General features: G+C 61.9%; 2 protein-coding genes across 2 annotated transcripts; one reads left to right on the plus strand and one right to left on the minus strand.

Moving 5' to 3' along the window:
• Positions 1 to 1,155: 1,155 nt before the first annotated feature.
• Positions 1,156 to 10,718, minus strand: XAB2 (XPA binding protein 2). The gene is made up of 19 exons (XM_082620398.1): positions 10,628 to 10,718; positions 9,375 to 9,523; positions 8,951 to 9,074; positions 8,523 to 8,720; positions 7,465 to 7,599; positions 7,221 to 7,385; positions 5,779 to 5,923; positions 5,154 to 5,305; positions 4,948 to 5,067; positions 4,704 to 4,835; positions 4,461 to 4,592; positions 4,244 to 4,357; positions 2,835 to 2,997; positions 2,540 to 2,730; positions 2,197 to 2,319; positions 1,941 to 2,112; positions 1,599 to 1,728; positions 1,363 to 1,466; positions 1,156 to 1,268 (listed from the first exon to the last, which is right to left on the minus strand). The coding sequence occupies exons 1-19, from the start codon at positions 10,676 to 10,678 to the stop codon at positions 1,207 to 1,209; spliced, it is 2,562 nt and encodes an 853-aa protein (XP_082476524.1). The 5' UTR covers positions 10,679 to 10,718; the 3' UTR covers positions 1,156 to 1,206.
• Positions 10,719 to 10,912: 194 nt separating this feature from the next.
• On the plus strand, positions 10,913 to 12,450 carry PET100 (PET100 cytochrome c oxidase chaperone). The gene is made up of 4 exons (XM_082621360.1): positions 10,913 to 11,012; positions 11,725 to 11,811; positions 11,963 to 11,995; positions 12,301 to 12,450. The coding sequence occupies exons 1-4, from the start codon at positions 10,986 to 10,988 to the stop codon at positions 12,382 to 12,384; spliced, it is 231 nt and encodes a 76-aa protein (XP_082477486.1). The 5' UTR covers positions 10,913 to 10,985; the 3' UTR covers positions 12,385 to 12,450.
• The last annotated feature ends 34 nt before the right edge of the window (positions 12,451 to 12,484 follow it).

Below are 12,484 nucleotides of genomic sequence, written 5' to 3' on the forward strand. Positions count from 1 at the left end.
CGGTGACATCTCTGCCCGAGACGGTTTCCCACACTTGCCGGCTGTTCCCTGCCTCCCGTTCCCTCTTGAACCTGCTCCAGCCTCTCCTCTGCCCGCCTCGACATGACCCGGCCCCCAGGGCCCCGTGGCCGCTTCCCAGCTGCCTCTTAACTGACTTCCTGGGCACCTGAGGCCTCTGGCCAGCCCTCCCCGCCCCCGCTCACTTCACTTTTCTCCTCAGCGTGGCTGCTATTATGGGCCCCTCCTGGCATTTGGTCCTTGGCCAACGGCTAAACGTGATCTCTCCTCCAGCTGCCTGCCTACGTTTCTAGGCTCCATGACCACCTCTGGCCGGGGGTTCCTGTTTCTCTCCTCTGAGCTCCACGTCCAAGGGTCTGGTTGCCACCTTGGCACGGCCGCTGGACGTCTCAGGTGGAGGAGCTACATCACAAGCTCGAGCGGGCGGAGCTCGGGTCTCCCTGCAGCTCAGCCTCTCCAACGCCACCGGATCCCGCACATTCACCTCCCGAGGGCCTCTCTGGCTCGCTCGCCTCTCTCTGTCCCCGTGACTGCGCCCCCAGTCACCTCCTGCCACAGGCCGGTCCCCACAGCAGCCTGCCTGGCCTGTTCAGGGCACAAATCTGATTAAGTCCCCGAATGCTTAAAATCCTTTCCTAGCTTAGAGCCCGCTAATGGCTTCCCAGAGCTTAGGACTAAGGACCGCACCTAGGCCATGGCCCATGGCTGAGGTCTGGCTCCTGGCAGCTGTCCAGGGAGAGAAGCGCCTTGCGAAGATCACAGAGCTGGTTGGGGCCCGCCTGCCTCCGGAGCTCTCAGCCCAGTCTCTTCCCAAGGGGAGGGGGGTGCCCTCACCCAGGGAAAAAGGGTTGGTGGTGGGGAGGCTGAGTATCTCTACCTGCTGAGAGGGAGGGGGACAGGGGCCCCCTGCAGGCTCAGGGCCTCAGGCAGCAGAGAGACTGGCCTCTCAGAGCCCAGAACTGGCTCTGCGGGGTTAGGGTGGAGCGTGTGCCCTGGCCCGAAGCCCAGCTGCCCCACCTCCCCACACCGGCCAATCTGGGGGGTGGGGTGGGGGGCAGGGCGGCACTGAGCTGGCAATCCCCACGGGCACCGAGGCAGGAGGAGAGGTCGGGGAGGAAGGAGGCTCAGACCAGAACGTACAAACACAAGCTTCACTGGGGGAGCGGTGCAGGGGGTAGGGGATGGGAGTCAGTCTTCCTTCAGGCTCCCGAACACGGCGGCCGGCACGCTCTGCTGCTCCAGACGCACCTCTGGGGGTGAGGCGAGGAGGACTCGGTCACCTTCCAGGAGGGGGTCCCGCCCCCGCCTCCGCCCACCAGCCCGCCTGGCCAGCCAGCCTCTTACCGTTGGGCTCCAGGTCCATCTCGTCCTCGTCCTCGCCCAGCTCGATCTCCTCTGGGTTGGCCTGCTGGGCCAGCTCGGCCAGCTCCTCCCGGGAGGCGTCACTCCTGGGGAAGGCAGGCGGCCGGGGGAGGGGGCCACACTGCTCAGCTGGGCCCAGCAGCCCCCCAACCTCCCTGCCCCTCCCCTCCTGCAGAGCTGGCTCCCTCCCAGCCCCAGCTCCACCGCCCCGCCCTCACCTCACAAACAGGATCTTGCTCTGGGCCCGCGAGGGCTGGTCCTGCTCAGCCTCAGCCGCCAGCTGCTCGGCCCGCTGTTCCAGCAGCTTCATGTCGTCCATGCCACTCTGCCCGGGGGCCAGGTCGGACACTGCGGGGGGAAGCGTGGGGGTCAGATGCCGTGGGCAGGCTGTCCTCAACCACGGCCTTAGGTGCCTGCCTTGGTCTGGGTGCTGCTGGGCGCCCCCCGACCTGGGCCTGAGGCCCCAGCCCTCGAGGAGCTCCCAGCCTGAGGCAGGGGAGGAAGAGGAGACCCTGATGCTCCCAGACCCGGGAGACCACCACTGGGCCGCAGCTGCTCACCAGTGCCCGTGGCGCTGCCCGACACCTTGAGCATCTGGGAGGCCATGAAGTTGACCTGAGTGTTGTACGTGGCCTGCACACTGCGGCGGATCCGCAGCATCTCCCGGATGGTGTCCTCGTTGCCGTGCCGGACCTCGAAGTCCTTCCACGTCTGCCAGAAGGCCCCGGTCGTCTGCAGAGGGGCGGGGCCGGGGGACATGAGCCGGCTGGCTCAGCCGCAGACTCCCACACCCACGGGCCCGGGACTCATCCCTACCCGGGGGTCACAGATCTGCGAGCAGAAGCTGTAGATGGCCCGGGCGCGGTCGATCTCCCCGAGCTTGCACTCCATGTCCGCGAACCGCAGGCACATCTCCCGGGCGTGCTCGTCTGACAGCACCTGGGCGGGGTCGGGAGGGATCAGGGAGGGTGGGATGTGAGGCGGAGGGGGCCGCCCCTCTGGGGGAGCCCCGGTGGTTCCCAGCACACCAGGCCGGCCCCTGGGCGGGTGGGCCTCCCCACAGACGCCACGCGCAGGCTCGCTCGGATACCCTGCCTACAGGACCCCTTCTTCCCCCTCCCTACCCCCAGCTCCCCACCCCATCCCCTGTGGCGGGCACCTCGATGGCCTTCTGATAGATACTGCGGGTGTGGGTGACCCCATAGATCTCGGCCGCCCGCTTGATGTAGATGTTGAACATGTCGTATTGCTGGGCGGGCTCCACGGCCCTGGTGGCACGCTCGTACACAGCCATGGCGTGCCGGGCCAAGCCCCATTCCTCCTCCAGCTGCGCGTACAACAGGTACAGGGCTGTGACAGGATGCAGCGGTGGGTGGAGGTGTCAGAGGTCAGTGGCTGGGCCCGTGATGCCCCCTCCAACCCCCCCCCCACCGAGCCCGCCTGGCCCTCCTCACTCTTTGCGTATTTGGGAGGGCAGCCATCCAGCGCCTGCTCAAACAGGTCCCGTGCCCGCTCCAGCTTCTGGCCCCCGTAGCGGGCAATGAACTTGGTCAGGTAGGTACTCCAGATGTCGGACACATTGGGCCATTTGAAGAGCGAGATGCCGCGCTCGTACGCCTGCCCCAAGGGGGAGTCGTGTGAGTCCGCAGGGGGAGACTCCTTAGGGCTCAGCAAGTGGGCCCCTTGTCTGCCCACCTCTCCCCATCCCACTTCTCCCTGTGATCACGCAATCAAAGCCCAGCCAAGAGGGTCTGTGCGCTGCCTGTCTCCCTGGACAGACTGCAAGGACCCCAAAGACAGAGCTAGACTAGGACTCACTAAGGTCAGTCAGTGACTTTATGGCTGAAGAGGAGGGTGGAACCTCAGCTCGGCAGACACTGGAGCCCGGTGTCCTGGAAGAAGGTTCACCACCCAGGCAGAGGGGCGGGGCCTGCCACTCCGGCAGAGGGGGCACTCGCATGCGTGTGTGACCTCCCCGTCCACGTATGTGTGCAGTCTCCACACGTACACGACAAAACTTCAGACAGTGGGGCAAAGCCCCGCCACACGTACACATGCACGTGGAAAACACCCCATGTGCCTAAAACCCATCACCTGAGCAGCAAGGCAGGGACACCCCCGCACACACAGGCAGAACTCCGTGCCTGTGACAGGCTGACCTGTGTCCCCCCAAATTCAAGTTGAAATCCTAACTCCCCGTACCTCAGAACGAGACTGTGTCCTGAGATAAGATCTTTAAAGAAGCAACTAAGTTAAACTGAGAGGACTTCCCTGGTGGCACAGTGGTTAAGAATCTGCCTGCCAAAACAGGGGACACAGGTTTGAGCCCTTCCAGGAAGATCCCACATGCCGCAGGGCAGCTAAGCCCATGCGCCACAACTACTGAAGCCCGTGCGCCACAACTACTGAAGCCCATGCACCTAGAGCCCGTGCTCCACAACGAGAAGCCAGCGCAATGAGAAGCCCGCGCACCACAACGAAGAGCAGCCCCCGCTCGCCACAACTAGAGAAAGCCCGCGTGCAGCAACAAAGACCCAACGCGGCCAAAAATAAATAAATTTTTTTTAAAAAAAGAGATCATTAGGGTAAATTTCATTCCAATACAACTGACAGCCTCACAAAAGCAGATCTGGGCACAGGAGGGACACCAGAAACACACAGAAAGGTGTCCATGTGAAGACACAGTGAGAAGGCAGCCTCTACAAGCCAAGGAGAGGGGCCTCCGAGGACACCAGCCCTGCCGACACCTTGATCTCGGGCTTCCGACCTTCAGGACTGAGAAAGCACACCTCTGTTGTTTAAGACTCCCAATCGGCGGTGACGGCAGCCCGGGTGGGGACAGTGCCATCCGGGGTCCCCTCACCTTGAAGCTCTCTTCAAAGTACTTGTGCTCCTCCAGGAACATGGCGTAGTTGATGACGATCTGGGGCGTGGCGATGCGCAGGTCCAGGATGCGGTCATAGACGGCTTTGGTGGACTGTTGGGCAGGGGGCCGGTCAGAGCGTGTCCCAGGGGTGGAGTCAGCGGCCCCCTGCAGGGCGTGTCCCATCCCACGCCCCCATCCCATCCTGGCAGCTCACCTGGAAGGTGCCGAGGCTCTCCTCCAGGTCGGCCAGCATTGACCACACCTTCAGAGACTTGTATACGCGGTTCTGCACGGGCTCCGAGCCGTCAAAGTACTCGGCACGGCGGGCGGGCAGCGCCGTCGCCTTCTGCACGGGCAGCGCCAGCAGGGGGAAAGCCGGGGGTGTGTCTAGGACCAGATCACACACCCTGAGGCTCCCCCACCCCCACCCCCACCCCCACCCCAGGCTTGTGTTTACTCGCAGCAGCCGCAAGGCCTGGTCGTAGTTCTCGTGCCGGAGCTCCAGCTCGCCACACTCGCACCACACACTGGCCAGGTCGTCCACCTGCTTGAAGCTCACCTTGGTGGCTTTCTCCAGGATGACGCGGGCCTGTGGGGCGGGCAGAGGCCAGGCTGAGACCCCGCCTGCCCGCCTGTGGGCGCGGGGAGGAGGACCTGTAAGTACTCGTACAAGCAACACGCACAGGCGACACGACACTCACGTCATCCAGCTGCCCGTTGTCCTCGTAAAACTTGGCGAACGCAACCCACAGGGTGTGGGGCTTGCCGGTGGCCTTGAAGGGGTCCACCGTCTGCACGGCCTCCGTGTACGTGTTAATGATCTGGGCAGGAAGGGTTGGGTCAGGCTGGGCGGGGCCCTGGTCAGGGAGGGCGGGGCCTGGGGACGGGGGGCGGGGCCGCCACATACCTCCCTCGGGCGACCCTCGTGCAGGGCCACGCGCTTGTGCCACTCGTGCACGTGGTGCGGGTTCTGGCGCAGCAGGACGCTGTTGAGGAGCAGGGGCCGCCGGCTGATGAGCTGCTCAAAGCGAGCCAGGCGCAGCTCCAGGTCCACGTCATCTGGGACCCGTGGGAAAAGCCGGGAGCAGCAGGGGAGGCCTCAGCACGCGGCCCCCTGGCCACCTCCGTCTCTCAGCTCTCTCTCCCTTCAGCCCCCAGCTCCCCGCCACTGTCCATCTGGGCACTCCTTCCCTGAGCTGCCCCAGGGCCACCCTGACCTCACACTTGCCCCAGGGCCAGGCTACTCTGGAACCCCCTCCAATCCCCACCATTCCCCCCAGCCCTTCTTCCCTGCCAAGCTCTGGCCCAGGCCCCCCTCCCCACCCCTGCTGTCCACCCAGCTCTCCCTTCCCACCAGTGGCCGGCCCAAGGCCCACTGAGATGTGTTCCCAGACCTGGCTACCCGCTGAGATCCCACCCGCACTGCCCATTCAGACTCCCTCCCTGCTGGCCTCTGACTCCAAGACCCACATCTCCCCTGACCCAGCCAGTCGGGACACCTCCAAGCCCTGCGGTCCACCCCTGCTGCTCACCCTCCTCCTCCCGCCCCAGCTCCGAGGCCGTCTCCATCTTCGCCGCGATCATGCTCTCCTCGAACTGGGCATAGCTGTCGAACACCTGGGTGAAGTCCCGCACGGTCATCACGGTCCGGATGGCCTCCTCGTACACGTCCCGAGCCTGTGGGGATGGGGAAAGTGCTGGTAGCAGAGAGGCACGTGTGCCCACCGTGTGCACACAGGGCATCCGGCAGCACCAGTCCCAAATCAGAACCCCCGCAGGGCCTTCCCCAGGCCTGCCCAGCTCCGTCAGCACACTGCCATGGTTGGAGCTCCCCTCCCCTCCTCTGCCAGAGTGAGCTGGGGGCCTCAGCTCCTCAGCAGTAAACCGACAGTGACAGCCCCTCACGCAGAGTCACTGCGGGGCTCGAGTGAGACGCATACAGGGTCTGGCCCCAGTGAGACCCAATAGGTGACCAGCCACCCTGCAGGGACCCTAACCTCAGCCTGCCACGGAGTGCTCAATCGTTGCTACAAAGTACCCCTCACGCCTGCCCAACCCCCCTTCTGCAGCTCACATTCTCCCCGTCACCCTCCCACCAACCCCCGAGGGCAGCATGAAAGGAAAGTGCTGGCATGGGTGAGGCGCATCCACACCGAGGGCGGGCCCGTCGCTCCACCCGTCCCTGGCTGATCCTGCCCCTCTGCCTCTGCCTGGCCGCTGGCTCCAGCAGCCTCCTGGCCGGTCTCCTGCTGCCAGCCTCGGCCAGTGCGTTCCGCTCAGTGTCAGCCTGAAGGGTCTCTGTAAGACACACACCTGGTCAGGCCTATGTCCTGCTCACGGCTGGCTGGCTGGCGGCTCCCCGCAGCAGGACACAGCCGGCCCCTCCTCAGCCTGCAGGGATCCCCTTTCCCTAGTCCTTCACCACCCGCTCTGAGCCCCAACTGCAGCTCCTCCCTCCCACTCTGCTCCCCCCGCCCCCCCCCACCAGCCAGTCCCAAGCCAGCCCCTCTGGGGACCTCTCAGAGCTCCACGCCCCGCCCCCTCCCCAGCCCCAAGCTCGCCACTCCATGGCCCAATGAGGAGAACAGCCAACGTGGACACGGACAGAAACACCAACACCTCGGGAGGGACCCTCACATCGGACACCCGCTCGGTGCCTGAGCCCCAGTAGGCAAGGAAGTGACTGTCACTCTCATTTTGCAAATGAGGACACCCAAGCTGAAGCAGGTCCAAGGCCAGAGCAGAGAGATCCAGGTCTGGCTGGCCTGAGGTGGGTGCACTTGCCGGCAGGGCCGTGATGCCTGCCTCTCCCCACCTTCAGAAAGGCAAATGTGCGCGGCGCACACACGCACACGTGTGCCCAAGCGGTCCATGTGCACGTCTTCTGCTCACACGCGTGTCCTCAGGCATCCCCCAATACTATGTGCTGGAGGGGGACCCCGCCCCGCTCCCGGAGCCCCGCATGCTCAAGCACCTTCTCGAAGTGACCACTGCGGATGTAGTAGTCGGCCAGCGAGCACCAGAGCTTGCCCAGTTGGTCGGTGAAGCGGGTGAGGCCCCCGCGGATGATGGCATCCACGCTGAGAGACTGCACCTTGTCTGGGTTCTGGGAGATGAGGTCGCAGAGCTCGTGCCACAGCTACAAGGCACGGGAAGGAGCGTCAGCCTTGTCCCTGAGAGGGTGAGCCCTCCCGCCCAGCCGTCACCCCGGGGCCCACCTGGTAGTTGGACTTGCCGGCCTTGGACACGAAGCGCTCGTCGTTCACCACGGTGGCCAGGCGCTGTGCGGCCTCATCCAGCCGGTCGCTCGACTTGAGGTACTCGATGTACTCCTCGGCACTCTCGGGGCTCAGCTGGGCACCCACCCACCCGCCAGCTGTCAGTGGGGCCACAGGGCCATGCCACCGTGCCCCCTCCCACTCTGGGTTTTCTGTCAGCCACCCACCACTGTCCCGGACGAGAGCTCGCCCTGCACACCCAGTCATAGCTACACCTGTCCAGCCTGGGCCTCACTGGTCCACCCCCAGCCCTGATTGGTCCACTCTGGGCCCTGACTGGTCCAGCCTCAGCCCTCACTAGTCCAGCCTGGGCCCTGACTGTTCCAGCCTGAGCCTCACTGGTCCACCCCCAGCCCTGACTGGTCCAGCCTGGGTCCCAACTGCTCCAGTCTCAGTCCTGGCTGGTCCAGCCTGGGCCCCAGTGGTCCAGTCTCAGTCCTGACTGGTCCAGCCTGGACCTCACTGGTCCAGTCTCAGTCCTGACTGGTCCAGCCTGGACCTCACTGGTCCAGTCTCAGTCCTGACTGGTCTAGCTTAGACATCAGTGGTCTAGCCTGCACAGGCCAAGACTTGCTTTCATCACAAGCCCCTTAACAGCACTATGCTAAGCATTTCACGACACATAAGAGACATTATAAGTTCAGGAAAACTGCACAATGCTTCCCCACTATTTGCACCTCGACTCTCAGCCCTGGCTGTTATTTGTTTCCCTAGTCATTTATCTCCTATTCCCTGCCCTCCCATGGTTGCAGTTTTACTTTGATTTATGCAGTCAAGTAATATGTATCTGTCTGCAAAGTTAGACTGAAAGCTCCATGGAGGCAGCAACTGTCTTAGCCACACTGTCCCCGACACCTGTCTTAATACCTGACATGTTTCCATATTCTGTCTGTTAGGGCAGACAGTGTCCCAGTGAGCCGGTTTCTATAAAGCCTTGACCTGGGGGAACTGGCCCACCTGCCTGAGCCTGGCCCCATCTCGCCCTCTGAGGGGCTTACTTTGAGGAAGCGCCGGTAGCCCCGCACAGCGGTCTCAGGCAGGGAGTGTGAGCGCAGGAAGCGCAGGTACAAGGGCCAAATACGAGAGTGCTGTGTGATGGGCAACGCTCGGAGGGCACGGTCGAAAGTGCGGCGCGTGTGTGTGACGCGTCCCTGGTCCATCAGGAACTGGCAGTAATCTAGCCACAGCCGGGGCATCTGGAGGTGTGGGGAGAGGCAGGGTCTGAGCTGCCAGCACCACCACCAGGCCATAAAGACACCAGATGTCCCTTGCAGCAGGACCCGGAACTCCCGTCCCCCGGAACCAAGTCTCGATCAACCCTGAGTGCACAGAGGCCACAGGACTCCAACCCCCTGCTCTGTCCACCTCCGTGGACTGAGCCCCACCTCCCCACTCATCCCCTGGCCCAGCCAGGCCCCCTCCCCACCTTGTGCATGAACACAAAGGCTCTCTCGTGGCAGTTGTTGACATCTTCATAGGCAGGGTCGGTCACACAGCGATGCTTCACCTGCGCCCGGCGTGCCTTCAGGTAGCGGTACCAGAGTTTGTAGCTGGGGGGGTGGGGGGAGAGGGGAGGGGCAGACAGTGATTGGTCAGCTTTATGGACCTCAGGACCCTTCACTCTGCCCCACGAGACAAGTACTTGGAGAAAGGGCCCAGGGAGGGGTGACAAGTCTCTGCGAAGGGGGGATGGCGGGGACGTCAGGGAAGGTGTGCTCACTGATCAGGGGATGTATATTCAGCGACACAACACATAGTCACGTGGGACCTACTAGCAAGTTCTGGGGTGATTGGATAAGGTGGGGTGGGTGTGGAGCTGGGGCAGGCAGGGTAGCTGCAACCAATCTCACCTGCAGGGCAGCAGCTTCAGCGCCCGCTCATACAGCTGATTAAGTCTGGGCTTCGGGGCACCCTGCTTAAACTCAATGTAGCGGAGCCAGCATTTGACGGAGAACTGGTTCCGCATGATTTCCTCCTCATAGGGGAGGTCCTCCTCCTCCTGCCAGGGCCGGGGTACGGGGAGAAGACAGACCTGTTCTCAGAGCCTTGTGCAGCACCACTCCACTCCAAACTCCAGACCCCTCCCAGGTCCCAGATCCCACTCCCCACCATCGGGAGCCCAGTCACCAGATACCCAAATACCAGGAATCTGGTCCAGACCCTTCAGAATAATACTACTGCCTACAATCTGACCCAGACCATCAGACTCCTTGGTCATAGCGTTCTAGGCCAGATATGAGACTGTCAGCCAGACATCACTCTTTTGGCCTTCCTAATCAAGCTATCCACTTTCTGGCCCAGATCACCACACTCTTTTGCCACCAAGACCCTGGTCCGACGCCAGGCCTCTGCCCTAGACGTCAAGTGTCACCTCCTCACAACATGCCTCTTCCCAGACACGAGACGTCTGGCACCTCAGGCCCCCACTAGCCAGAGTCTAGCTCAACTCTGCCCCAGAACTTGGAAGCTAGACCCTTATCTCAGAAAAAAAGGTATGTACAAGATGCCTAGCCTTTAACTCGAGACACCAAGAATCTAGTGAAGATGCCAGGCTTCTACTTCAAACACCAAGCCTTTGACTCTTTAGGACTCCACGGGCCATCGTCTGATCAGCTCCACATCACCCGGTCTTTACTTCTGATTCCAGGGTTCTCCCGGTCCAGACACCATGCCCTTATCCCAAAAACTATAACGCTCAGGACCAAACCTAGACCGTTACCCAAGACACCAAGATTTTACCACTGAAACTAGAAACGTGGACTGGTCGTCATGCCTTTACTTCAAACACCAGGCCTCTCAAGATTGAGCTACGCGAGTCTCCCTTCTCGCCCACTCCCATTTCCGCCCCAGGCCCGGGACGCCAGGCCCTTAACGTCAACCACCTGCTCTTTGCTCAGGTCACCTGGGCTCTACCACCAGACCTTTGCTTCTGACCAGCCTGGTCCGTACATCATGATCCGGTCTCTGGCCCGTAAGGGTCCTCCTGCCCTCAGACCGGCATAACTTTGGCCTAGACCCCCCGGGCTGCCAGGTCCGAATCTCCTGAGGTATCTAAGCCCCAGTGCCCCCAGGCAGGCCACCCCCGGGCCCGCCGCGGACTCACGAAGACAAGATCCGGCCGCTCGGGCCTCGAGAGGCGCGCCATCACCACCATTTTCCTGGCACTCCAGGTACGCGCAGGAGTCGCGTTATAATGATGTCTCCTGCTGAAGGCCCGCCCCCTCGGACCAGGCCCACTTCCTATTGGTTGAACCTTTCCCGATTGCGCGCCCTGCGTTGTTGACTTTCACGTAGATGTCCAGCTACCGGAAGCAGAGAAGAAGCGCCCGAATATGACGTTGTCACGATGCTCATCGGACCAATCAGGTTCAGCAGTGGAACCCTCGGACTCCCAGTGAGCTGCTGTCTTGCTGGATGGTTGGCTTTGGGCGGAAGCGGCTTTGAAGCCTGAGAAGAGCGAGATGGGGGTGAAGCTGGAGGTGTTTCGGGTCAGTGAGCAATGGAGCGGTTGCAGGTCTGGGCGCGGGGTCTTCCTGGTTGAGGAGGAGGCTCTGAAAAGGGGGACCTCTGAGAGAGGTGGCTCTGGAGCGAAAGCTCCTGAGATTTGAGAGGGACCTTTACGTTTGGAACCCCAGAGAAGGGGGCACAGGGTTCGGGGCTCTGGGAGGGCTGGTGTGAGGAAAGCCTTCTGAGAAGGGTGATCTGGGGAGGGGGCTCTAAGAAGGAAGGCTTCAGGTTCTGGGGGAGCTCTCGGGGTCATAGTGGGTGTGCGTCTTTCTCGTAGGCATACTCCTAGAGTTAGGGGAGTAGAATCTGAAGAATGAGGCCTGGGTCTGGGTGTGCTCCGGGATCTAACTGGGGGTGGGATAATGAGGTCTCAAAGAGGTACCTTTACTGTAGTACGAGCTTTTCTGTTCCTGGGGCGACTGTGTGTGTGTGTGTGTGTGTGTGTCTTTCTTTGAGAGGGAGTCTCCCGGACTCGGAGGTGGCTTTTGGAAGGGACTCTTGGATTATGGAGGCTAGACTTTAAGGTGTGTGGCTTCTGTACCCTTGATGGGAGTTTTGGGGTTCTGGGGGCGCTGGGGAAGCACCACTGGTCTCTGTCAGGGGATGGTCCTCCAGGCTCTAAGCAGCCTCTGCACAGTTTTGGGGTGGTGGAGGTGACTCCTGGCTCTTCTTATCTCGCCCCTGCCCTTCCAGATGACCATCTACCTCACTTTCCCTGTGGCTATGTTCTGGATTGCCAATCAGGCCGAGTGGTTTGAGGACTATGTCATACAGCGCAAGGTGGGCACAGGTTCATTCCGGGGGTGGGGGAGGGTATGGGGCACCAACCTGATGGGGACCAGTGTCTGCCTCCCCTGAGCCAACCCTGCCCTGGGTGTAGGGCTCTGGAGGCTCCTGGCTTGTGTATCCAGCTGTGACTTTGTCCCTACAGAGGGAGCTGTGGCCCCCTGAGAAGGAAGACAAGGTAAGCAACCTCCTTTTCCTCCCACCAGAGGAAGGAAGAGTGTGGGTTCCTGTGGCCATGATGGGACCCTCAGTCATGGGCAGGGAACCGAGAGTGGAGGGACACGTGATTTCCTTACCGCCCTCTCCCTGAAGGTTGAAGCTCACCCCACTTGGACTTGGGTTATAATTGGCACAGGCTTCCAGTGTAGTCACTGAACTGTGAAGTGGTGGTCTGGGGGATTAAGGGGAGGGGTGCTGAGAAAGAGGTCCAGGCCCTGAGGTGTGTACGCCCCTCCTTCCTTTCCATCTCACTCCCTTACCCAGCGCCGAGAGCTAGAAGAATTCAAAGAAAGGATACGGAAGCAGCGGGAGGAAAAGCTCCTTCGTGCTGCCCAGCAGAGGTCCTGAGGCCTCCAAGTGCCTGAATCCCTGCCTCTCCACTCACAGAATGACACACATACACGGTTCTTCGTTGCTTGTGGAAGTGTTTTATTGTCTGCTTTTGGGG

The sequence above is a fragment of the Mesoplodon mirus genome (genome assembly GCF_964341445.2).
Source record: "Mesoplodon mirus genome assembly, chromosome: 5".
Lineage (NCBI taxonomy): Eukaryota > Metazoa > Chordata > Mammalia > Artiodactyla > Ziphiidae > Mesoplodon > Mesoplodon mirus.

What these genes read in the sequence shown, in the direction of transcription:
- XAB2 (XM_082620398.1), bottom strand. Translation starts at nt 10,678, where the DNA reads ATGGTGGTGATGGCGCGCCTCTCGAGGCCCGAGCGGCCGGATCTTGTC. An exon ending in ACAACGGGCAGCTGGATGAC is followed by an intron (nt 4,836 to 4,947) that starts GTGAGTGTCGTG and finishes CCCGCCCCACAG; the next exon opens with GCCCGCGTCATCCTGGAGAA. An exon ending in CCCTCCCAAATACGCAAAGA is followed by an intron (nt 2,731 to 2,834) that starts GTGAGGAGGGCC and finishes ATCCTGTCACAG; the next exon opens with CCCTGTACCTGTTGTACGCG.
- PET100 (XM_082621360.1), top strand. Translation starts at nt 10,986, where the DNA reads ATGGGGGTGAAGCTGGAGGTGTTTCGG. An exon ending in ACTATGTCATACAGCGCAAG is followed by an intron (nt 11,812 to 11,962) that starts GTGGGCACAGGT and finishes TTGTCCCTACAG; the next exon opens with AGGGAGCTGTGGCCCCCTGA. An exon ending in CCCCTGAGAAGGAAGACAAG is followed by an intron (nt 11,996 to 12,300) that starts GTAAGCAACCTC and finishes TCCCTTACCCAG; the next exon opens with CGCCGAGAGCTAGAAGAATT.